Source organism: Panthera onca, chromosome E3 (assembly GCF_046562875.1).
Source record: "Panthera onca isolate mPanOnc1 chromosome E3, mPanOnc1 haplotype 2, whole genome shotgun sequence".
Classification (NCBI taxonomy): Eukaryota; Metazoa; Chordata; class Mammalia; order Carnivora; family Felidae; genus Panthera; species Panthera onca.
Window position 1 is genome coordinate 7469327 of NC_138354.1, and position 25643 is coordinate 7494969.

Sequence of the window (25643 nt, forward strand, 5' to 3'; positions counted from 1 at the left end):
GAAGGGGCTGGGGCACCCCCTAGTGGGGTCCAGCCCCCTCCTTGGGTGACCTGGCAAAGAAGAGACTGTCCAGCCAGGTTCCACAGCCAGGGAGATAAGGTGGGAATAAAATTCAGGTGTCACCCCTCAGACAGGGCAGGCCACCCTCTAGAGGAACTCCCAAAAAGGCAGTCGGTCCTTTGTCCTCTCTTCTGTCCACCTTTCCAGCTGTCACCATTCACCCAAATGTCTTTCACAGCCCAGTGGACTCCATGACATTAAGGCTGCTTCCTGATGGTGCCTCAGTTTCCTGATGGTGAAAATAGAAAACAACAAATCCACCACCCAATGTCGTAGGGCTGAAAATGAGGCAATGGATGTTTAGGGCCTGGCTCAGAGAAGGGGATTCCATGAAAATGCAGAACCTGTCTCCTGGGGCCTAGGAGGAAGTGCAAGAAATGCAGACACAGGGACAGGGCAGGGGCTGCCTGGAAGGCCCTGGGAGAAGCGTGGGGGAAAATTAGGACTGAGGAAGCAACTGAGAAAGGAAGCTGGTCTTCTTGCTTCGGCCTCCAGAAGATGGGGCCACTTCCTGTGATGAAATCATGTTCTCCAATCCCCACCATCTACTGAGTAAGCCAATGCCAACCTCATTCTGGGGAGGAAGGGAGCTGAGCCTCCTAAAACCAGCACAGAGAGTCACCAATGGTCTCAGCCCCAGTATCTCATCCCCACCCACCAGCAGTCACAGGCTGGCAGTGCCCTCGATTGGAGACGGTCCAGGGACCGTCCGGAGGGTGACTCATTACTGCTCTGGGCCTTATTTCCCCCCTGCTCAAGGAAGGCTCCCAATTAGCCAGGGCTCTCACAGCTGTGGAGGGAATGACCTAAGGGGCATTATAAAAATACAGCCTCCTGGGGCTTACCCCCCAGAAGGGAGCCAAGGCCCAAGGTTGTGTGGTGCAACTTGGTGGGAGCATCCAGAAGGAGCAGAAGGCTCTGTGGACTCAGCGAGACTGGAGTTTGAGTCCTGGACCTGCCTCAAGGGTCACATGACCTGAGGCAGGGCTTCTCTGAGCCCTTGGTCTCCTCATCTGTGGAGTGGAGGACAGAGGGGCCTGCTGATCAAGTCTTGCCTCCTGTGGGTCGAGGCATGGGCTCAAGAAGGCCCACCCTCACCTCTTAACCCCAGGGATGGTGTGAGACTGCACAAAAGGAGCTGACCAGGGGAGGGAAGGAGCCTGGTAGGCCTGGGTCCTGGGCAGGGGAGCCCCTGCTGGGAGGGAGAGCGGCCAGGTGCAAGTTGGGTGTCCTTGGTGCCTGGTGCTGGGGTGGAGGCCATCTGATCACCAGTGGGTCCCTCCTCCTTCCTCTGGGGAGGCGTTAGCTGGGCAGAGACTCATGGCTGCCTGTCCTCTGGCTGGAAGAGCCAAACTGGTCCTGCTGCAGCCTTTCACCTGGACGACAGAAAGAGGCCAGGAGATGCCGAGAGCCAGTGAGAAGGAGAGCTGGAGAGACAGAGACTGACTCCTGAGGAGAGGTGGCCAGGAGCTGAGATGGAAGAGGCGAGGCCACAGATGGCCAAGGTGTGGGGTGGCCATGTGAAGAAAGAACCATGAACCATGGCCATGTGAAGAAAGGCCATGAACTATGGCCCTCCATGTGAAGAAAGAAGTTGGGGGCCTTTCTCACGGCTCTCTGTGCACTGACCACAAGGGAGGCGCTTTTGCAATGTAGAAAAAGAAGAAACCAGATTGATAAAGGAAGTGCTGGGTACTCCGGGGGCCCGCGAGTTTGGGGAAGCTCACCCTCCCTTGCTCTTCCGAAGGAACCTGATCCACGCTTTCCACGTTCCTCTGGACTCCCCGAGGAGGCACCTCTGTAGGGCCTGCCCTCTGGCCTTGACAGAGCTGCTTGGCTTCTCCTCTCCTGGGAGGAGAGTGAGGCAATGGGTCCGTCCCTGCTGCTGTCCCTGCTGCTGCTGCCGGCATCTCTGCAGGCTGGTGAGTGTCCAGGACACCCTGGCTCCGCCCCGAGGGCCAGGAGTCCCCAGGAAGGGCTGTGGCTGGGCAGCTGGAGAAGGGGTCTGCTGGGGTAGCCGGCCAGGCCTCCCAGCTCCAGCGGGCTGGTCCCATGGTGCCAGGTCCTCCCCAACCCTTCACCCTCCTCCCTACCCCAAGCCCGGCAAGGGGGACACCCAGGCCAGAGGGCCAGTCCTGCCATCTGTCACACTTGGTGTGCTCTGTGAGTGAGGGTGCCAGAAGGTCTGGGGTTATCGTCCTCATCTCTCGCAGTGGCTCAAAGTCTCCTCTCTCTCCTCCAGGCAGCTCAAAAGAATGCAATCCAAACACTGACTTTGGGATCAACCAACCAGCGTCTCTCTCAGCCCCCGAGCGTGGTTCCACCTGCATCTCTTTCTCCTACTTCTACTGCTGGGAGTTAGCCAAGGATCCCAGACTGAGTATAGCCGTCAGACGGACAGAATTCCATGGAGAGGTCATCTACAACAGTACCCAGCGTTTTGTCCATAAGGATTTCAAGAACCGGATCTCCCTGGACTTGAGAGAGGGTCAGAACTCCGGCACCCTGTGTATACGGAACCTGCGGAAAGAAGATGAGAATAGGTACTTTTGCCGGGTCCAAGTGGAAACGCTAAGAGACAACAAACAGGTGTGGCAGTCCATCCCAGGGACCAAACTCACCATTACCTACGGTGAGTCCAGCTGCCCGGCAGCCACCACACCCACCCTGCAGGGTGCCCTCATCCCCCAGGCATGGCCCAGGCCCGGCCCAGGCCCCAATCTTCCTGCTTACCCCTTCTCTCAAACTCCTCTCCCCACCCCTCTCCCCTCCCCAGGCCTCTGCCAACTTTACTCTTTCTCCTGGATCTCCCCAAACCTGGGCTTCCTTCCTTGCCCATCCCCCTCACTGCCCCCTCCGGAGCCAGTCCCCACCCCGGTCCCCCAGCCTCAGCACCTTCCAGGCTGCCCAGGAATCCTCCCTTCTTGCTTCAAGCTGGGCCTCCAGTCTTGCCTCCCTCCCCTCACCCCACGCTGTCCAGGTGGACTTGACTTCTTCAGGGCGTGGTCTGCCTTCCCTTTGTCCTGTGTCCCTGTGAGTAGCCCCTGCCAGCCCCCAGTCTTGTGTCTCCCCACAGTCGCGGGCTCAACCCAGCACACACAGCAGGTACCCAATTATGACCCAAGACCCCTGTCCCCTGGCCACGCCCCATTACCTCTTTTCCCAGTCCCCCCTGCGTCCTTCTCCTGCTCTGCTCCTCGGAACCTGGCCCACGATGCTCCCTGCCCCAGCCCCTTCCCTCCTCTCCTTTCCCACCCCCCTCTTCCCCTGCCTCCATCCTCTTTACCCTCCTTGCCCCCCCCACCCCTGGTCCCCACCTCTGCCTGCACCGTCCCCACTGTCCACTCCGATCTTGCTCCTCCATCCTGGCCTTTGAGACATGCCATCGACAGCAGAAATATGGCGGCTGCCGCTTACCATGCACTGTGTCAGGTTGAACAACTAGGTGTACGTCACCCTGGTTAACAACCTTCCCCGCGACCCCACAGTAACAGTAGGCGCTGCTCTTATTTTCCTGTTACAGATAGGGAAACTGAGGCTCAAAGAGCCTAAACGCCTGCCCAAAGCCACACGCATGGCGCAGGCAGGACTTGAACCCTGTTTAACCCCAGAGCCTCCACTCTTAACCTAGTAGCTGCTCAGCTTCACAGCTGACCTGATCCTATTGCTGTCTTCACCTATTTTAACCCAGGAACGGGATGTGTTACAGCAGCAGATCTTCCCATGTTACCCAGCAGGCCTTGGGAACCTTGGTTTGTCAGTCTCCAGAGCAGTTGGGGAGGGAGCCCTTCCCAGGAGCAGGCACTAGGGGATGCACTGTCTGTAGATATTATCTGTAGAAAATTCCTTAAAAACGAAAAATCCCAGGTCTGCTCTTTATAATCACTTGCACTGACAATTCTAACAACGTATCACTGCTCCTGGGTAGAAGGATACTCTCCGTGACCCCACCCTTGGTAAACCACTGTCCCATCTGGCCACCATGCTGGTTTCAGAGCAAATAGAAAGTGGCTCACAACCTGAATTTAGCAAGACAGCGTTGGATTTCTATTTCTGGCACCTCCTCCATATTCCCTTAAAAGGCCTTTTTTGAGAGGTTTTCGCTCTCCCCAGACCCCTCTTCCTCCTTCCCTGATCCTCCAACTTTCCTCATTTCTCACTTCAGTCACATTTACTATGAGTTTTTCATCAGTAAATTAATTTTTCAATTAATACAATTAATTGGATATCTATACTCATATTTTTAAAAAATACAGGAAAGTAATAAAAAGAAACGTTTTTTTAATCCAAGTGAGGTGCCACCATGCAAAGACATCACCCTAAAGGAATATTTGCAGCAAATAGAACTGATAAGTTTGTGGCTAGTTTAACAATATTTTCTACATACAGATGTTTTCCTTTTGTAGGCAAATCTCATTGTATTCTCCTTTATAATTTTCTCTTTTATTTCTTAGCCAAAAAATCCTATATCCCCTAGGGGCTGAAAAGATTTTAATTTCTTCTGATTTTTTAAATTATTAATTTATTTTTAATTTTTTAAATGTTTATTTATTTTTAAGAGAGAGAGACACAGATGGAGGGAAGGGCAGAGAGAGAGGGAGGCACAGAATCCAAAGCAGGCTCCAGTCTCTGAGCTGTCAGCACACAGCCTGATGCTGGGCTTGAACTCTGGAACCTTGCAATCATGACCTGAACCAAAGTAGGATGCTTAACCAACTGAGCCACCCAGGTGCCCCTAATTTATTCTGATTTTTATATGACTTCACAATAAAACACATTAATATAGTGAGAATTTATTTTGATATATGGTATGAGGTGAAGAATTAAACTGATCTTCATACCAAGAAACGAATCAATTGTCCCAACCCCATTTATGGGATAATTTTTCTCTTCTCCATTGACTCCTAGGCCGGGCTTTTTGTAGAATAGCATCCTTTCTGGTCTGTCATCTCCATTTCACTGTTCTGTCTTTTCTTATATCACTACCACTCTGTTTTAGTGATAATAACTTGGTCATGTTTCAGTGGCTGACAAGACTATTTCCATCAGAACCACATTACTTCCTCAAAAACTTTATTATTGTTTTGGCCTGTTGTTTCACATAAATGTTGGAATAAGTTTGCCCGGTTCTGAGGAAAACACCTATTGGTAGCACTTACATTGGAACTGCATTAAATCTAGAAAGCAATTGATGAAAACAGAAGTCAGTGCAATATACAATCTTCCACCCAGAAATGGTTCCTGTTTTATAGCCCTCAATAACCTTGGGTGTGTTCTTCTAAAGACCATGTCAATATCTCACAAGAGATATTGCTTTCCTTTAAATCTTTTATTTTTATTATTAATATGCAACATTATTTCTGAATATTCATCTTTTTAAATTTTCACTATAAAATATTGCACAAATTCTGGCCAAGACGGTGGGTTATATGCATGTTTACATCCTCTCCCTACCAAACCCTACTAAAATGACAGCAAAGATAATTTTTTTTAAGTTCATTGATTTATTTTGAGAGAGAGAGCATGGGAGGGGCAGAAATGGACAGAGAAAATCCCAAGCATGCTGATAGCATGGAGCCCAACACAGGGCTCAATCTCACCAACTATGAAATCATGACCTCAACGAAAATCAAGAGTTGGATGCTTAACCGACTGAGCCACCCAGGTGCCCCCCAAAGAGAATTTTTTAAGACAAAAATCCACAGGGACAAAAAAATATGTGAGCTATGTGGTGAAAAACAATATTTGGGAAGCTGGAAAGACATAGACTAATGTATCTGCTTAGGAGACCAGGGGAGCTAAGCCATAATCTTAATCTTGGCATAATCTTGGCAGTGGGGAGCGCCAAAAGAAAGGCAATTCTTACACTGCAAAACCCCTCAACGGTTTAGGAAGAGCCACCCCAGAACCCCTGACAGTGGGAGTAAAAGGGGGTTGGAAAGGTGGAGGACTAGGTGATAATGTATTTAAGAAGCAGGGAGGGGCGGCTGGTTGGCTCAGTAGGTTAAGCAGCTGATTTCAGCTCAGGTCATGATTTCTCAGTTTGAGAGTTTGAGCTCCAGGTCAGGCTGCAAGTTCGAGCCCCAGGTCATGCTCTGCGCTGTCAGCAACCTGCTTCAGATTCTGTGTCTCCCTCTCTCTCTGCACCTCCCCACTCACACTCTGTCTCTTTCTCTCTCTCAAAAATAAATAAACATTTAAAAGTTTTAAAACAATAAAAAGAAGCAGGGAAACTTCTACACCCCCTCCCCACCCAGCAGAGACTGGAGATTTGCTTTCTAGAAAGAATGGACCAGAGGGACTCTGGGGGCAGTCCTAGGCATACCTGGGGGCAAGGGTTCAGTCTTTAAAACTGGAGACTTGGTGAACTGATGAGATCCTAAATGCCTTACCCCCTTAGATGCCTCCTAGGACTCAGGATAGCCCAGCTGGTATCCCCTACCCTACCATGGGCAAGAAATCAGGAGATTTTTCTCTAGGAAATCTATCTGATGGGCTCAGAAAGGATTCAGAAAGCCTAACATCCTACAGCCCACTAGCTAACAAGCACTTTCTCCCAGACCACATACACAGCTACCAATCAGCGTGGCAACCAAGCATGGCAACACACTGGCAACCAAGGCAGCAAGATGGGGTCTTGGCCTCGCATGGAATCCCCCAGTCCTGATGATTGACCATTTGTCTCTGCTGTGCCTGGAATGCCTGAGGCTAGAGATGCCATTTAAAAATATGATTACATTCAGGGGTGCCTGGGTAGCTCATTCAGTTAAGCGTCCAACTTCAGTTCAGGTCATAATCTTGCTGTCCGTGAGTTCAAGTCCTGCGTCAGGCTCTGTGCTGACAGCTCAGAGCCTGGAGCCTGCTTCGGATTCTGTGTCTCCCTCTCTCTCTCTCTCTCTCTCTGCCCCTCCCCCACTCATGCTCTCTGTCTCTCAAAAATGAATAAATGTTAAAAACGATTTTTTTAAAAATATGATTGCATTCAACACTTAAGGAATCCTTCCCCCATGAAATACACAGCAAAACCAATGCAGTGGGGAGGGGGGGAGGGGGTTCCTGGAAAAAATCAAAATAATGGAGGAAGAATGAAACTCAGATAACTACCGTCCTCAGAAAGTTAAGAGAGCGCAAGCCTGTATAACAGAGGGAGCTTTCCAAACAAACAAGGAGCTCTTGAGAATTTAAGATATAATGGCAAATATAGAAAACTCGGTTAAAGAGTTGCAAGAAAAACTTGACAGAAATCTCGCAGAAGGTAGACAAAGAGTCACAGATTTGGGAACTGGTGGGTTGGATAGCGGCCCCCACAAAGACGTGTTCATATCCCAGTCCCCAAAACTAATGATTATTACCTTCCATGGTAAGGGATACGATTTAGCTAAGACTTCTGAGGTGAAGAAACCTGGGATTAGCTGGATGGGCCCTACATGCAAACAGGAGCCTCCTTCTAAGAGGGAGGTAGAGGGAACCTATCACAGAAGGCAATATGATCACAGAGCAGAGACTCAGTGGTGCAGCCTCGAGAAACTGGAGAAGTAGGCAACAGACTCTCCCCCAGAGCCTCCTGAGGTTTTGCGGCCCGTGACACCTTGCTCACTGACCTGTGGCCTCCAGAACTGTGAGAAACTAAACTTCTATTAAGTCACCCAGTTTGTGGTCATTTCTTCCATTTGCCATAGTAAAGTCATACTGTTATGCCCAGAATTCATCATCCCCAAAGACCACCAGGGAGCCGAGTCTGATGCAAAAGCAAAAGAGCCTTTATTCGAGCTAGCTCGAGCTCAATCCCCTACCTGCACTGACGCAGCAGTGAGATACCGGGGAGAGAGAGCGAGTTTCAAAAGGACAAAGGTTTTATTGGGGCCTAGGGGCGGTTGGTGAGGTAATGGCTATGGCCTCAGCCGATTGGCTGGGGAAGGGTCCAAGTCCTGTTAGGCGGGGGGGGGGGGGGGGGGGGGGGGGGGGGGGGGAGGGGAGGGGGGGAGGGGGGGAGGGGGGGTTACTCAAGGGGAGGAGGTGTGGTCAAGGTGAAGGACACAGAACAAGATGGAGTCTGCTGGCTAGGCCCGCCCTTTCAATACAGAAACTATAAGATAAGAAAAACTGAGGATTGGCCCAAGAGCTCCAGCCTCTGAATAACAGGAGTTCCAGACACAGAGAAGAGATAAGGCCATTGAAAGAAAATATCCTAGATAACTCTAGAAATGTTCCAGAACAAAGAAGCCCAGAAAAATGGTTACAAATAAAAAGACCTACTTCAGGACACTACAACATGAAATTTCAAAACGTCAGGGATAAAAAGAAAATCCAACAAATTTCCAAGGAGGAAAGAAACAGGCTGCAGGAGATTCAAGAATCACAATGGCTTTGGCGGTCTCCATAGTAACAGAGGAAGCTGGAAAACAATGGTTGAATGACTTGAAATTCTAAGAGAAAATTATCTCATGCAATTCATTCAACAAATATTGACTGAATACCTACTATATGTCGAGTGCTAATCTGGACACTGGGGAAACAGCAGCAAAAAAAAAAAAAAAAAAAGAGCAAATCATGTGTACAACAATGCTCTTTGTACATAAGTGTGGATGAGCAAGAAGACTCAAGGGAAAGCCAACAAATTAATTCTGCACGTACACTGGTGGTGAAAAGAGAAAAGGAGGGAACTGGAGCAGAATCTGAGGGATAAAGGTTGCTAAGGGTGCTACTCTATTCAGACGGAACATCAAAGGCTCTGGGAACATTAGTCAGAGTCCTGGCAGGAAGCAGCCGCTCAAACAGGATGACTGGGGAGAGTTTAGAGTAGGGCACAGGATGGGGAAACCAGTCAGGGATGGGAGACCCCTAAGACCATCCCCAGGACTGAGGAACAGAGTAGGAAGAAGGGGGACCCAGTGATGAGCTGTAGCCTCTGGGGAGATAGAGTCAACATATCTGGGATGGTTAGTTTTGAGTGAGCTTACAGGATGCTCAGAGATCTGATAAGACATTCTTTCTGGATAGTCTGTAATGGTATTTCCAGAAGAGTCTAGCAGTGGGTGGGCATCATCCAAACCCTTGAGAGAACTAAAGGAACAAAAAAGTAGAGGATGGGCAGGGATCTCCACTTCTCCTGCTCTCAGACTTTGGAGCTCTTGGTTCTTGGGACTTTGGAATCTCACTGGTCCCCCTGGTTCTCAGACCCACAGGTCTGGGCCTAGAACTACATCACTAGCTTTCCTGGGCCTTTTGTTTAGAGATAGCAAACTCTGGCTTCTCAGCTATCATAATCACATGAACCAACACCTCAAAACTCCACATCTGTTTCTATATCCCATTGGTTCTGTGTCTCTGAAAACCCTAATATAAGATCTGTCAGACAGGGGACCAAGGGCTATGCCATGATCTGCCCTCTTCTCTCCTTCCATCTCTGGATGGTGACTCTGACTGGCTACTGACTAGGAACCAGCTGGTGAGAGAGCCCATGGATTGAGTCCACCAAGACCAGCCTCCAAAGGCACAAAGCAAGTGGAGAGGAGCTGGGGAGTGGATCTAAGAGAAGCCAGCATAAAAATCCAGCCTAGGCACAAATCTGTAGGAAGTCAGGGAGAGGTCTGGAGAAGAATGTTCCAGTCAAGAGGGATCAGCAAGGGCAGAGGCCATGAGGTGGGACAAGTGTGTGGCTGAATCAGATAAAGAGGCTGATGGTGGCAGCAGGTGAGATCAGAACAGGCAGTGGGGGGACCAGTCCAGTGTGGCTTTGAAAGCCAAGAAAAGAACTTTTACTCAGTGTAATGAGTCTAGTGAGAGTTTCCTGCTGTGCTGATGTGCATTGTACAAGTGTCCCTCCAGATGTTGTATAGAGAATAAGACAGTAAAGATGAGCAAGGTCACAAGCAGGGACACCAGTGAGAGGTGATGTGCCTGAAGGGTGACAACAAGGGCAGGTGAGATGCTGGTTATATTTTGAAGACTGAGCAGACAGGATTTGCAGATGATGGGATGTGGGGGGTAAGAAAGAGAGAAGAAGCAAGGGTGACTCTGAGGCTTTTGGCCTGAGCTTCTTACAGGATGGCATTGCCATTTACTGAGAGGGGGACATGCGGTAGGAACAGGTTTGGGAGGAAATCAAGAGTTCTGTAATTTGAGACATTACAAGATAAACAGAGGTGTAAGTAGGCAGTGAGATACAGGATTCAGGAGAGCCAGGGAAGAGATGACTGGATATGTAAATTTGGGTGGGATCAGTTTGTCGCTGATAGTTGATGCCATGGGACTGGATAAATTATCTGGGAAGTGCGTGTAGATAGAGAGCGGGTCCTAGGACTGAACTGAGAAGGGCCCATGACTGTTATAGGTTGGGAAAAGGAGGTATCAACAAGCAGCTGCTAGAGAGGCAGGAAAAGAGCCACAAGAGAATGGTGTCCCAAAAGCCAAGTGAAGACCCCATCTCATGAAAAGGACATCAAATGCTGGACTGTCCAGTAAAAAGGAGAAAACAGGGGTGTGAGAGTTCTAAATCCTCGATTTCAATGGTAGGAAGTAAATCAACAATACTTCCAACCATTCAAGTAACAACAGTGTATGCTTGTGATTTAGAAATACCAGGTTAATGCCAAAAGAAACAGCTAAAAGGTTTTAGCACTAAAAGGTGCTAAAACAGTTGACTCTGTAGAGTGGGAAGGGAGTGAGAGGCTTATGCAGGGGCTGCTGTCTTTATATACTATGGAATGTGTGGACTTTTTAACTTACGTGCCTATGTAACTTTGATAAACATTAAATTTTGAAAATAGTAAAGGTACTGGTAATACTTATGCTGCCTTTTTAAAAATGTTCAAACAATACAGAAGGGAGTCGAATGAAAAGTCTATTCCTCCCTCTGCACTTTATCTCTCCAGCCACTACTTCTTTCTGCGGAAATGTCCTCTCTCACAGATATAGATACAGATATAGATACATAACACAAATAGAATCAAACCACATTACTATTCTGCTCTACAACTTATTTTTATTCCCCTATCTTTCCAGTTCAGTACATGTACAGTTACGCTTTTTTTTTGTTTGTTTGTTTAAAGGCTGCAGGGAGGTGCAAGAGTGGCTCAGTCAGTGAAGTGTCTGGCTCTTGATTTCGGCTCAGGTCATGATCTCATGGTTTGATTCCTGGGTTCAGGCCCCACATTGGGGTCGCTGCTATCAGGTCAGAGCCCGCTTCAGATACTCTGTCCCCTTCTCCCTGCACTCCCTGCTTGCATTCTCACCCAAAAATGAACAAACACACACACACACACACACACACACACACACACACACACACACACACACACAAAGGCCACAGAGTGTCTCCATGCCATAATGTATCACAATGTATCTACTTACTCAGTGTCCTATTTAAAGATGTTTAGTGGGAATGCAAGCTGGTGCAGCCACTCTGGAAAACAGTATGGAGGTTCCTCAAAAAACTAAAAATAAAACTACCCTACGACCCAGCAATTGCACTACTAGGCATTTATCCACAGGATACAGGTGTGCTATTTTGAAGGGACACATGCACCCCGATGTTTATAGCAGCACTATCAACAATAGCCAAAGTATGGAAAGAGCCCAAATGTCCATCTATGGATGAATGGATAAAGAAAATGTGGTCTATATATACAATGGAGTATTACTTGTCAATCAAAAAGAATGAAATCTTGCCATTTGCAACTACGTGGGTGGAACTGGAGGGCATTATGCTAAGTGAAATTAGTCAGAGAAAGACAAAAATCAAATGACTTCACTCATATGAGGACTTTAAGAGACAAAACAGATGAACATAAGGGAAGGGAAATAAAAATAATATAAAAACAGGGAGGGGGACAAAACAGAAGAGACTCATAAATATGGAGAACAAACTGAGGGGTACCGGAGGCGTTGTGGGAGGGGGGATGGGCTAAATGGGTAAGGGGCACTAAGGAATCTACTCCTGAAATCGTTGCACTATATGCTAACTAGTTTGGATATAAATTTTTAAAAATAAAAAATAAAACAAGTAAAAAAATAAATAAAGATGTTTAGCTTGTTGGGGCATCCCAAAGCTGCAAGGAACACCCATAAATACAGGCCTTTGAACACTTGCCCAGCATTTCCACAGGATAAATTTCTAGCATTGAAAGCACTGGGTCAAAGGGCACACCTGGGTATGTTACACTTTACAAATGCACTCCCAAAGGTTGTACCCACCTATCCTTCCACTGCTCAATTACTGGGTATTTTCCTCCACTCAGATCGGTAAAAAACCCAGCCTTTTGTTGTTTTAACCTGCATTAAAAAATATAGATAGATAGATAAATTAGCATCAGGGTTATGTTATCATTTTATGAAATGAATTAGAATTGCCTCTTTCCCATATTTCCCTGTGTTCTAGAATCCATCTGGGAATTATTTGTTCTTTAAATTTTCACAAGAATTTACCCATAGGGGCAGCTGGGTGGCTCAGTTGGTTAAGCATCTGACTTCAGCTCAGGTCATGATCTCACGGTTCGAGAGTTCAAACCCCACATCAGGCTCTGTGCTGACAGCTGGGAGCCTGGAGCCTGCTTCGGATCTGTGCCTCCCTCTCTCTCTGCCCTTCCCCTGCTCACAGTCCTGTCTGTCTGTCTGTCTCTCTCAAAAATAAACATTAAAAAAAATTAAAAAAAAAAAAAGAATTTACCCATACAGCCTCCTGAGCTTGGAATCTTTATGATAGGTAGTTTTTAATAGGGCTCTCATTTCCTTTTTTTTTTTTTTTTTTTAAGTTTATTTACTTTGTTTAGTAATCTTTACCCCCAGTGTGGAGCTCAAACTCATGACCTAGAGACCAAGAGTCACCTGCTCTTCTGATTGAGCCAGGCCAGTGCCCCAAGAGTCCTCACTTCTTTGTTTACCTATCAGTGAAAGTGTCTTACTTCTTAACTCCATTTTCAGAAATTTTTGTTTGTTTCAGAAAATCATCCAATTCAGAGTTTTTTTTAAGTTTATCAACCTATAATGAGCATACACTCACAAATGATTTCAACAAACTCTTGTTAGGTTTGCAAGAGTCTTATCTGTTTTATTTCTTTCTTGTTTTTTGTTTGTTTTTCCCCTAAATAACCACTCCCTGCACTTATTATTCTCTCTGTTGTCCTGTTTCCTAATAAATTTATTCCTACGTAGGTTTCATTAATTTTTCCTCTGAGTTTTCTTAGGGCTGGCTTCTTTCTGGTTTTGGTACTTTTTCTAAGGAATTGACTATTCCATTCATGTTTTTAATTTCTTCTTGGAGTTCCTCCCCACCCTTAATATTCCCCAAACTAGGGAATGAGATGTAACAGTTTCATCCAAATACCTCAAGCCTCCAGAGGAGAATCTGCTAAATTCTCGTGTCTTCTCAGCTGCCCAGGCGACCACCAAGGGCACCACCACCGCAGCCACCATCACAGCTGACCTCAATGTCGTAGAGAACAATGGGAGCTCAGCATCTTCACCCCTGAGTGTGGGAGCTGCAGTCGGGGTGGCACTGGCTGGTGTTGTGCTCATAATAGCAGTTTTGGGACTGATTGTCTTCCTCAGGTGGAAGAGAAGCAAAGGTAAGTGGTTCTGGGCTACGCCTCCAACTTGTCCCCAAGTTTCCCGACTGAATGTTTCCCAGAGCCCACCAGTATCAGAATGACCCCAGGTCATCCTGCATTTAAAAATGCAGATCCCTGCTGGCCTTGAGGTCTGGGCTTGGGAATCTGCATTTTTAAAGATCTCAACAAGTGGTGTCTATGTGTGATCCAGTTTGAGAACCATTGCTCCAGACCAGTCCCGCCCCACAAATCTGATCATTTTCTAGTTTTTGTCTCTTGACTTAATCATTTATCATCAATCTTCATCTTTTGTTTTTTTTTTAATTTTTTTTTTAACGTTTATTTATTTTTGAGACAGAGAGAGACAGAGCATGAACGGGGGAGGGGCAGAGAGAGAGGGAGACACAGAATCGGAAGCAGGCTCCAGGCTCTGAGCCATCAGCCCAGAGCCCGACACGGGCCTCGAACCCATGGACCGCAAGATCGTGACCTGAGCCAAGTCGGACGCTCAACGGACTGAGCCACCCAGGCGCCCCTAATCTTCATCTTTTGATTCACGGGGAGGGGAGGGTCAGCTCTTGGAAGAGTAAGGAGAGAGCAGAAGGGAAAGGAAGTTGACTCAGCTCAGCAAGCATTGGTTGAGGGCTTATCTTGCAGGGTCTGGCTTATAATTGGAGATACAAGTGTAAATAAAGTGTGGGTCCTGCTTTCAAGGAACTCAGTGGCAGAGGGAGAGGAAAGGAGGTGACTGCCTCATTTGAAAAGAGCTGTGGTAGTCTAGGACAGAGGAGGGGAATCATGGAGAACTTCCCATAGGAAGTGACACTACAGAAAGTCTCAAAGAGTATAAGAGAATTAGCCAGGCAAGTGGTGAGGGTGGTGAAGATGTCACTGTCCCTGCAGGTACGGGAAAGCAGTGGGAGAACTCTAAGCAGCTCCATGCAGTGGAGGAGGCTAGAGATGGGAGAAGAACCTTGTAAATCACACCCAAGAGCCTCTGCTCCTAGAGGCAACATGAAGCAGTTCTCCATCCAGACACATCCGGGATGGAGGCGTCAGAGGTGGGCCAGGCCAATCTAAGGCAGTAACAGTGTAGGTGGAGGGATAGAGCCAGACTCTGGAAGAGTTCAAGAGAGAAAATCAGTAGGATTTGGTGATCAGGCTGGTGCAGGGGCAAGGGAGTGGGAAGAACTTGGATGAAACCACCAAGCAAATTAGAGAATACAAGAGGTCAAAGACCATGTTTGGGGGTGGAGGGTGGGGGGGGGTGGGGAATACTGATTCTTTAGCTTGGGACATGTTAGACATACCTGTGTGGCATCTGAGCCTAGAGGTTCATCAGAAATTTGGATGTATGCATTTATAGCTAACAGAGAGGACAGGGCTAGAGACATTAATTATTTACACCCCAACACCCTCCAATACTAATTTGAAATTCCTCTAGAGAAAGATTTCAGTGAGAGGAGATTAGCCCTATCAGATATTAAAGCACAGAGGTGAGCAGCATAGAATCTAGACTGCCTGCACTCAAATCCTGGCTGGGGAAACTCTGGTGCAGTGGTTGTATTACTCTGTGCCTCAACTTACTCATCGGTAAAATGAGAATAATAATAGTACTCACCCTGGGGGTTGTCACGACAATTAAATGTAATTCATTGAGAACAGATTCTGGCACAGAATAAGGACTATGTGAGCACTAGCACCTGTAATTATTAAGCTGCAATAATTAAAATGATTCGATGCTGTCATATTCATACACAGATAAACCAATGTATTAAAAGAGAAAAGCCCAAATATAGGCAGGACAAAACAGGTCAAAATATATTCAGGAATTTAGTAGGTTAAAATCTGGCATTTCTAATCAATGGGGAAAGATGAATAATTCAATACATGGTGATGGAACAATTGAACAGCCATCTGAGAAAATAATATTATCTCATAATTTCCACCAAAATAAATTCCATGGAGATCAATCAAAGAGTTAAATGTGGGGGGAAGAACCCTAGCACCAGAAGAAAGCATGTGAGACTATTTTATAACCATGGAGTGTTGATGATCTCCCAATATATGACATAAACATAAAAGCCATGAATAAAAACATTGATAAACTCAAAGGTATAGGAATTGTTTTTAATTCTGCAGAGGAAAAATCACAGTGGTTGTCTCTAGAGTCAGGATGAGGGTTAGAGATGAAGAAAAATGTGACATAGTCATTGAGGAAATGGAAGACAGTATTTAAGAATTCAATTCAGATGAGAAGCCATAAACTGTGTAAAAGCATCGCCGCGTGTTTTTCCTCATGCAGGTTAGAACCCTCTGGGACTTGTTCATTAGGAGTTATGTTCACCTGCTGGCACCAGAGACCAAAAGTAACAGGGCTTAACTAAGACTGAGTTTATTGCTTTCCCCTATATAAAAGGATGAGGAAACAGATAGCAGAGGCCATTGTCCTTAGGCACTCAGACTTCTATTTTCCTGCTCACTGTCCTGGCCACTGGCTTTTATCCTGAAGGTTGCCTCATGATCCAAGATGGCTGCTCAGACTCCAGCCATTATTTTTGAACCCAGACAGGAAACAGGAGGAAGGAAGGAAAAAAAGACTATGTCACAGCTGTCTGTCCTTTTAAAGAGGCTTCCTGAAAATCTTACCTCCAACTTCCCTTTGAATCTTACTGGCTAGGATGTACTCCTGTGTCCCACATCTATCAGTAGGGCAGCATACTGCCACCCCAAATAAAATCAAGGTTCTGTAACTAAGTAAGAAGAAATGAATGGTGGGGCACCTGGTTGGCTCAGTCACTACAGCATGTGACTCTTGATCTCGGGGTTGTGAGTTTGAGCCCCATGTTGGGTATAGAGATTACTTAAAAATAAAATCTTTTTTAAAAAGTAAGAAATGAATGGATATCAGGTAAGCAAATAGCATTCTCTGCCATCAGCCACATCCAGAATTAGAGCTGTGTCAGCTAAGTGTGGCATAAGGATAGGGGAACACAGGCAGTCAAGGAGCTAGTGAAAGGGTAAGAGTAGAGAGTAGAGGATCATCAGGGAGCTTGGACAGCCCAAAAGAAAGTGGATTATCAGAGGGTCAAAACACAGATATACCAAACAGGCTGATAGTAAAAGAGAGCTGGAAGGAAAGAAAGTTGTAGTATAAAAATGATGCTGGCATTTAATATTTCAGAGTTCTCAATCCCAGGGATAAAAAGGAGTCCAGGGTATGGCTGAGTGGAGTGGAGGTCACTAGAGTTGGGGGGGACATAGGAGTCCCATGTGTTCAGAGGGCTGTCCCTGTCGATGATGGGACCTCCCAGGATAGTGTTGGGTGGTGGAGGGGATGTCTGTGAACCAGGGGCTGATCCTTGGGAAATGCTGTAGACAGACTCAGAAGGACAGGAGGGGAGATGGTGGCAGGGGGACAGCAGAGGTTTCAGTGGCAGAGGGTGGAGAGAAACTTGCTGCAGCGCAGACACAGATTCCAGCCATGAGGTTCAGGAGAGGGGAGAGAAACATGGAAAGCCAGTGTATCAGGGCATGAGAGAGCTGTGAGTCTATGATAAGGGCCAAAGGAGGGGGAGGAGGAGGTGGGTGGGCCAGGGCTCAGCAGTGGAAGGAGCAGGTGGAGGGATGGGTGAGGAATTCAAGGAAGGGGAAAGGAAGCAAAGGGAAAGGGTGAGAGAGAGAGAGAGAGCGAGAGCGAGAGCGAGCAGGCAAGAGCGATTCTCTTGATTTAGTGTTGAGGACAACCACGGAACAGGGTTGGGCAGCCTCAGAGTGCCAGCAGGTGCCACTCAAGAGTCCCAGGTGGGTCCAACAGAGTTGTTCCGCTGCCCTGACCTCTCTAGGGGTGGTCTCAGAGCACACAGAGCAGGAAGGCAGGGAGGAGAGATGCCTTCTGTGGATGGCACCCTGACATGCTGCTGTTCCCCTACAGGTCTGCAGACTAAAGCCAGAACCGTAGCCAGGTGAGTGCTTGTCCTGTTTGGGAAACAGGAAGGTCCTTATGGGGACAGCAGCTCTCCTCCTCACCTTCCAGTGGACACCTCTTTTCTCAGAGCCACTTCCCTCCTTAGCTTTTAGCCTCACCTCTCTCTCCTCCACCACCAGGCCTTCTCCCTCTTTCCCTCCCTCCAGAGCTCTCTTCTTCATCCTCCCCTTTCCTCCAGCCCATCTTCCCTATTCCATTCTTTCTTTCTCCCAGCCCCTTCCCTCCCCTCTCTCCCTTCCCACCTGGGCACCGGCCAGAAGACCATCACCACACTTCTGATGGCTCTTCCAACAAAGCCGCTTCTCCGGGATGATCTATCTTCAAGGGAATCTCAGGACCTCTACTGGCTACACGGCAAACTGCCTCTCAATCTTCTCCCAGGCCTCCTGAGAGCCTCAAACCTTGGCTCACCTGAGTGTCAGGGGGTTGCAGAGCTCCCACAGAGGTTTGAACCCACTTCTGCCCAGCCTCTAATGCACTTCCCGCCCTCTCCTTCGCACACAGGGAATCGGTCCAAAACACTGAGGAGAAGTATGAGAACATCAGGATTACAGGTAAATGCTTACTGTGACACTCCCCTCTCTCCACCTTGGTCCGCCCTTCCTCACACACCCCCTGCCCACACACCTGCCTCAGCATTCTCCTCTTTCCCTGTCCCACCCATCCCTCTGGCCTGACCCTGGTCTTGACCTAGCAGATGATCTCACTCCCCAAGGCCCCCGCGCATCTCTCTGCCCTGGCTGACATGCCACCTGACCCCAGCACACCTTGAATTTTTCTAGGACAAAAAACAGAGCCCAAGCTGGACCCCAAGGTAAGCAGCCCAGACTAGAGCCTAAAGGAATTAAAAAGAAGTTTGGAGAAGGTGGGGTAGATGGAATAGAGGAACTGTGGTGTTGGTGGGGCACTCAGTTATGGGGTTACCGCTCTAAGTTGGGGACAGCTCCCCTTCCACTCAAGCCCTTCTTCTTCATTCTCACCAGGGTGAAGCCCAGGATGACGGTGGCATCCTCTATGCCTCCCTCACCCTCTCCAGCTCCTCGTCACCGGCAGCCCCTCCCTGCACCCCTCCCAAGGAGAGTCCGCAGGAGACCCTGTATTCTATCGTAAAGGCCCAGTGAGCAGGACTGAATGGGGACTCCCTGAGACTAAGCTGCACAGAAGGTCACAGCTTCTAGTAATAACCCTGGCCAGACACAGACAAAAGCCAGTGGGTGTGGAAGGCCACTAAGGACCAGAGGGAAACAGCCATCTGCTTCCATTCCCTCTTCAACGTCCCAGCCCTTGCCCACAAAAATAAAAGTACTAGTAGGATTTGCCTGAAGGCACCTAAGGAGAAACTGATGGCATCTTCTGTCTTTTCCTTCTCGCCAAAAATGAGCTGTTAAAGTAGCTCACACCCGAGATCCCTCCTCCAGTGCTGGTGTTCAGTGACCGCCTTCAGGCCAGGCGGGGGACCCCCAACACTGGCAGCCAGCCCAGAGCCCAGACTCTGCCCCCTTATCTAACCATTCTACTTCTGCTACCATAACATTCACCGCGTTAAGTGCATCACTCATGTAAGCATCACCAACAACCTTATACAGTCCTGGATGCACTCACCGGAGGCGTGAAGAGAAGACCCAGAATGGTTAGTGCTTTTCTCAAGGCCACACACCTAGTAAGTGGCTGAGCCAGGTCTGAACCCAGACCTGCCCTTCTCGACGGCCTCCTCCCAGGACTTGGGTCTCACTGCCTTCCCAGATCCCTGTACTGTGCCGGCCTCCCACCAGAAACAGGGACATGCCACAGGGACCGGGGTGGGGGGGTGGGGGGGGCGGGGAGAGAAGCCAAGGGAAGCATGTGGTTAGAGACGAATGGAACCACTTAAGCCGGTAACCTGTTTTATTAACACATAAACTGCAGAGCCGTGACTTTAGCCAATTGACCTGTAGCTGAGGAACAAACCCCACACTTAGTAGCTTCTCAGGGACCCTCTGAGGGGCTCTCTCTGCTGCTCCTGTGGAAGCGGGTGAGGCAGGAGCACACAGCTATTCCTCAAAGAAGGTCGTGGTGAACTCCCCAGGGTCATCTCCACACTGTGGCTCCTCCAGCTGCTCCGGCTCTTCTCCGACATCTTCCAGGAGTTGCTCCAGGTCCAGGTCACTGGAGGCTTCATCGTCATGGAGGATGCTTCCAGCCTCCTGAGGACACTTTGAGCCTTCTTTCCCCACCATGGGACAAGCCCCAAGATGAGCTGGTGGGGTCGGGCCCTTTGGCTCCATCCTAGCTTCTTTGTCCTCAGGGAAGTTGGTTCCTGCAGCTTTGCTTTGGGGAGCTTTAAATTTTTTCTTAGGGCCTGGATGAAAAAGTGATAAAACTGAGAGCCCTATTAGGCCATCTGTCCTGGCTTTTTACAAGTCAAACCCCTACATTCCTATTTACAAAAATATCTCTAGGAAATATGATCTTTCTCAATAGAAATAAAATGGGCTTTGAAGTCAGAAAGACCTGGATTCTAGCCATATGCTAGTCATATGCCTGTCATGGGTCTTCAGCAAATTATAAACCCTTTGGGCCTCAATCCCCTTATCTCTAAAATGGCGAATGTCCAGTCACAGAGATATTGAAAGATTCAAGGGAGCCAGCAAATGTCTATCTAGCCAGCCCACAGCAATACTCGATAAATGTCTGTTCCCCCCTCCTCACCATTCTCCTGTGCTTGGATCAAATCAAACCAATAACCATTATGTTTCTACAGTGTGTACTGCACTCTACCATCTGAGATGCTTAATTCTTGTTCTTTTTAAAAGTAACAAAAAGCTATAAAGTTAAGAAACAATCCAGGGAAGGGAGACACAGACTTGAACCTCATTTCCCATAGTTTTTCCCAGGACTTCAGCCCTACCTGGCTGGTCAGGCTCTGAATTCCTGTGTCCTTCTTTCCTTCCCATTATGCGTACAGGCGTTGCTGCAGATTCGTTTCCCAGAGATCTCTTCGTTGTCTTCCTTTGCAGGATCCCATCTCGTCCATCTGCTATGCCTGCATCACCCCCACCAACAACCATGAAGGACATTTGTTTATTTCTCTCTAAATGACAGCTCGGCAAGGGTGCATAGACTTCCCACAGTTAGTCTGTGCCCCACATCCTCTGCTCATTCTCAATCTAGTGAGTTTTTTTGGTTCCTTCCTTTTCCCCAGATATTTCTCTCTCTGTCTCTCTCTCTCTCTGTCTCTCTTGTTGTTTGTTTGTTTGTTCTGGATCTTCTTCTCTTTACATTTTTCCTCATAGACTGCCTTCTCCAGGAAGCCATCCTTCTTGGCTAAGAATATAAGACATTCATTCCACCTTTAATCTAATATTTTATAATCAGTGCACAGAAGCGAGGAGATGTACTCACTTGGCAGAGGACAGCTTCCCTGATGACACAGTAGGAGCCTTGACCATTTTTGCAGATTTTAAAGCTGAGACAGGCAGTAAGATCCTGTGACCTGCAGACCCTTCCCATTGCTTTTTCTGCCCTGCCTTAATGGTAGCACATACCTGTTCCCAGCTGGCTTGCTTACCTCTTGCCTTGGGTTTTTTTGTCTGAATTTTGGCTGGCTTGGGACTGGGCAAAGTTGAGTCCTGAAAATGGGAGAGAAAAATAAGAAAATATAAATTAAGTCACATAATTGTGTTTTTAATAGAGTGGGATGCTACAGAAATGATGGGTGGGGTAAGGGAAATCAAATTGGATTCTGTGAGCCTGATACTGTTTAAATCAATGACAACAAAGATAAAAATGTTCATCTTTCCCAGGGTGCCTGGGTGGCTCAGTTAAGCATCCAACTTCAGTTCAGGTCATGTTCTCATGGTTTGTGAGTTTGACCCCTGAGTTGGGCTCTGTGTGACAGCCCAGAGCCTCAAGCCTGCTTCAGATTCTGTGTCTCCCTCTCTCTCTCTGCCCCTCCCCTGCTTGTGCTCTGTCCCTCAAAAATAAACTTAAAAAAAATTTTTTTCTTAATGTTCATTCTTCCCATTCTATTTGATATTAGTCAGTACAAGGCTTTATGTACAAGAGAAGGAAATAAAGCTAGGCCATTAGCATGGCCTGGTAAATTAGGGGCACATGGGTGGCTTAGTCAGTTAAGTGTCCAACTCTTGTTTTTGGCTCATGTAATGATCTCATGGTTCATGGAATTAAGCCCCATGTCGGGCTCTGTGTTGACAGCACAGAGCCTGTTTGGGATTCTCTCTTCCCACCCCCTCTATGCCCCTCCCCTGCTCGTTCGGTTGTTCTCTCTCTCTCTCAAAATAAATAAATAAACTTTAAAAAATGCTGTAATAGAAATGAAAAAAAATGCCTTTGATGGGCTTATTAGTAGATGGAACACAGACAAGGAAAGAATCTCTGCACTTGAGGATATCTCAACAGAAACCTTCAAAGCTGAAAAGCAAAGGGAACAAAGAATGAAAAAAAAAAAAAAGAACAGCATATCCAAGAATTGTGAGACAACTATAAAATGCATAATATATGCACAGTGGGAATACCAGAGAAGAAAAAAAGAAAGAAACACGGGGCACCTGGGTGGCTCAGTCGGTTGAGCCTCCGACTTTGGCTCAGTCATGATCTCACAGTTTGTGGGTTCGAGCCCCGCATCAGGCTCTGTGCTGACTGCTTGCTCAGAGCATGGAGACTGCTTCGGATTCTGTGTCTCCTTCTCTCCCTGCCCCTCCCCCACTCGTGCTTTGTCTCACTCTGTTTCTCAAAAATAAATAAATGTAAAAAAATAATAATAATAAAAAAAGCAAGAAACCCAAGAAATATTGAAAACAATAATGACTGAGAAGTTTCTCAAATTAACGTCAGACACCAAACCACAGATTCAGGAAGCTCAGAGAACACCAAGAAGGATAAATGCCCAACAACTATACCTAAGCATATTATTTTCAAACTATAGAAAATCAGAGATAAAGAAAAAGCCTTGAGGATTAAGGTGCACTTGTTGTGATGAGCACCAAGTGATGTACAGAAGTGCTGAGTATAATAATGTGTACCTGAAACTAATATTACACTGTATGTTAACTAACTGGAATTTAATAACTTAAAAAAAGAAAAAGCCCTGAAAGAAGCCAAAGGAAAAGAACACCTCATCTGATATGCTAAGGAAGGGGAGAAAATGGAATTATATAAGGTGCTCGATTAAAACCACTTAGGGCAGAAAAAGAGTGGAAGACAAAAATAGGAAGAAAGAACAAGGGCAACAAATAGAAAACAGTAACGAATATTACAGATATTAATCCAACTATGTTAATAATTACTGTGAATGTCAATAGTCTAAAAGCACCAATTAAAAGACACAGATTATCAGGATTAAAAAACAAGACCCAGCCATATGTTGTCCTCAGGAAGTCTACTTTAAACATAAAGCTATAGGGGCGCCTAGGTGGCTCAGCTGGTTAAGCGTCCGACTTTGTCTCAGGTCATGATCTCGCAGTTTGTGGGTTCAAGCCCTGCGTCGAGCTCTGTGCTGACAGCTCAGAGCCTGAAGCCTGCTTTGGATTCTGTGTCTCGCTCTCTCTCTGCCTCTCCCCTGCTCATGCTCTCTCTCTGTCTCAAAAATAAATAAAACATTAAAAAAATTTTAAACATAAAGCTATATATATATATATATATATAGAGAGAGAGAGAGAGAGAGATTATAAAAGTAAACAGAAAAATACATCATGCTAGCACTAATTAAAAGAAAGCAGGAGCAGCTATGCTAATTTCAAACAGAGCAGACTTCAAGACAAGGAGAGTTATCAGGGATAAAAAGGGCATTACATAATGATAAAGAGGTCAATTCTCCAAGTACTTTAACAACAGCAGAATACATATTCTTCTCAAGTTCACATGTAGCATTCGCCAAGATTGACCACATTCTGAGCCATAAAACAAAACTTAATATATTTAAAAGAATAGAAATCATTCAATGTCTGCTCCTGGACCATAACGGACTTTAACTAGAAATTAATAACAGAAAGATAACCAAAAAATTTCCAAATACATGGAGATTAAATAGCATACTTCTATATAACACATAGATCAAAGAAGAAATCTCAAGAGAAATTTTAAAATATTGAACTAAGTGAAATTTAAAATATGAACTAAATGACGGGGCGCCTGGGTGGCACAGTCGGTTAAGCGTCCGACTTCAGCCAGGTCACGATCTCGCGGTCTGTGAGTTCGAGCCCCGCGTCGGGCTCTGGGCTGATGGCTCAGAGCCTGGAGCCTGTTTCCGATTCTGTGTCTCCCTCTCTCTCTGCCCCTCCCCCGTTCATGCTCTGTCTCTCTCTGTCCCAAAAATAAATAAAAAACGTTGAAAAAAAAAATTTAAAATATGAACTAAATGAAAAGGAAAACACAATTTATCAAAATTTGTGGGATACACAGAAAGCAGTACTGAGAGGCAAATTTAGCACTGAACACATTTATTAGAAAAGAAGAAAGATCTAAAATCAACAGTCTAAGTTTTAACCTTCGGAAACTAGAAAAAGAAGAACAAGTTAAATCCAAAGTGAGCAAAAGAAAAGAAATAATAAGAACTGGAGTAGAAATTGATGAAATTAATAACAGGAAATTAGTAGAGAAAATGAATGAAACAAAAACCTGGTTCTCCGAAAAGATCAATAAAATTGGTAAGCCTCCAGCCAAGCTAACTAAGAAAAAGAGAGGAAACAAATGACTAAAATCAGAAAATAAAAAGGAGGTCATCACTACAGAGTCCAAGGACATTAAAAGGATAATAAAGGAATACTATGAATAATTCTTTTCTTTTTTTATTAAAAAATTCTTTTAACGTTTATTTATTTTTGAGAGAGAGAGACAGAGACAGAGCACAAGCAGGGGAGGAGAAGAGAGACAGAGAATGTGTACCAGGCTTCAGGGCCTGAGCTGTCAGCACAGAGCCCAATGCAGGGCTCAAACTCATGAACCACGAGATCATGACCTGAGCCAAGTCGGACACTTAACCAACTGAGCTACCCAGGCACTAATGAATAATTGTTTTAAAACAAATTTGATAACCAAGAAGAAATGGACCAATTCCTTAAAAGACAATCTGCCTAAACTCACACAAGAAGAAACAATCTGAATAGGGTCTGTATCTATTAACAAAATTGAATCAGTAATTAGTAGTTACCCTTCTAAGACAGAAAGCACCATGCCCATGGGTTCACTGGTAAATTCTACCAAACATTTAGGGAAGAAATTCTGCCAATTCTCTATAATCTCTTTCAGAGAAAAGGAGCAGAGAGAATACTTCCTAACTCATTCTATGAGGCCACCATTACCTGAACATCAAAACAAAGACATTATGAGAAAAAAAAACTACAGAGCAATATCTCTTATGAAAAGAGATGCAAAAATACTCCATAGTGATGGCCAAAAATATTAGTAAATTGAATCCAACAATGTATAAACAATTATACACCATGAACAAGTGGAATTTATTCAAGGTATGCAAGACTGGTTTAACATTTGAAAATCAATTAATGTAATCCATCATATCAACAGGCTAAAAAAGAAAAATCACATAATCATATCAATAGATACAGAAAAAGCATTTGACAAAATCCAACACCCATGCATGGTAAAAACTCTCAGTAAACTAGGAAAAGAGAGTAACTTCCTCAAATTGATAAAGAACATCTACCAAAAAACCTACAACTAACATTATACTTAATGCTGAGAAACTAGAAACTTTCCCACAAAGATCAGGAAGAAGGCAAGGATGTCCCTTCTCATCACACCTTTTCAACATCATATTGGAAGTTCTACCTAAAGCAGTAAGACAAAAAGAAATAAAAGGTATAGATACTGGGAAGGAATAAATACAGTTGACCCTTAAACAATGCAGGGGTTAGGAGTGCTGACCCTTTGCACAGTGGAAAATCTGTGTATAACTTTGGACTCCCCCAAAATTTAAGCACTAGTAGCCTACTTTTGACTTACTAATAACAGATAATTCACATGTATTTTGTCCATTATATATATTATATACTGTATTCTTAGAGTAAAGGTAAAAAAAAGAAAATATTAAA

The 25643-nt window shown here is 46.0% G+C and overlaps 2 protein-coding genes across 10 annotated transcripts in view; one reads left to right on the top strand and one right to left on the bottom strand.

Annotated features, from left to right (window-relative positions):
• Nucleotides 1–799: 799 nt before the first annotated feature.
• PILRA (paired immunoglobin like type 2 receptor alpha) lies at nt 800–23716 on the top strand. 3 transcript variants are annotated; one of them, XM_078440313.2, is made up of 7 exons: nt 824–1982; nt 2303–2692; nt 13431–13625; nt 17542–17572; nt 18100–18149; nt 18378–18409; nt 18579–23716. In XM_078440313.2, the coding sequence occupies exons 1-7, from the start codon at nt 1928–1930 to the stop codon at nt 18714–18716; spliced, it is 891 nt and encodes a 296-aa protein (XP_078296439.2). In that variant the 5' UTR covers nt 824–1927; the 3' UTR covers nt 18717–23716. The 3 variants fall into 3 exon arrangements, with proteins under 3 accessions (XP_078296440.2, XP_078296441.2, XP_078296439.2); XM_078440314.2 differs by lacking the exon at nt 18579–23716 and having other exon boundaries at nt 800–1982; nt 18293–18389; XM_078440315.2 differs by lacking the exon at nt 18378–18409 and having other exon boundaries at nt 814–1982; nt 18579–18681.
• The window catches only part of ZCWPW1 (zinc finger CW-type and PWWP domain containing 1), a 32642-nt gene continuing 26460 nt past the window's right edge, over nt 19462–25643 (bottom strand). For all 7 annotated transcript variants that reach the window (XM_078440309.2, XM_078440312.2, XM_078440306.2 and 4 more), the window contains 3 exons: nt 21143–21203; nt 20483–20617; nt 19462–19933 (listed from right to left, as the gene is read on the bottom strand). In XM_078440309.2, coding sequence (XP_078296435.2) covers nt 19626–19933; nt 20483–20617; nt 21143–21203 — 504 coding nt within the window. In that variant the 3' untranslated portion in view covers nt 19462–19625. The remainder of the gene's footprint in view (nt 19934–20482; nt 20618–21142; nt 21204–25643) is intronic.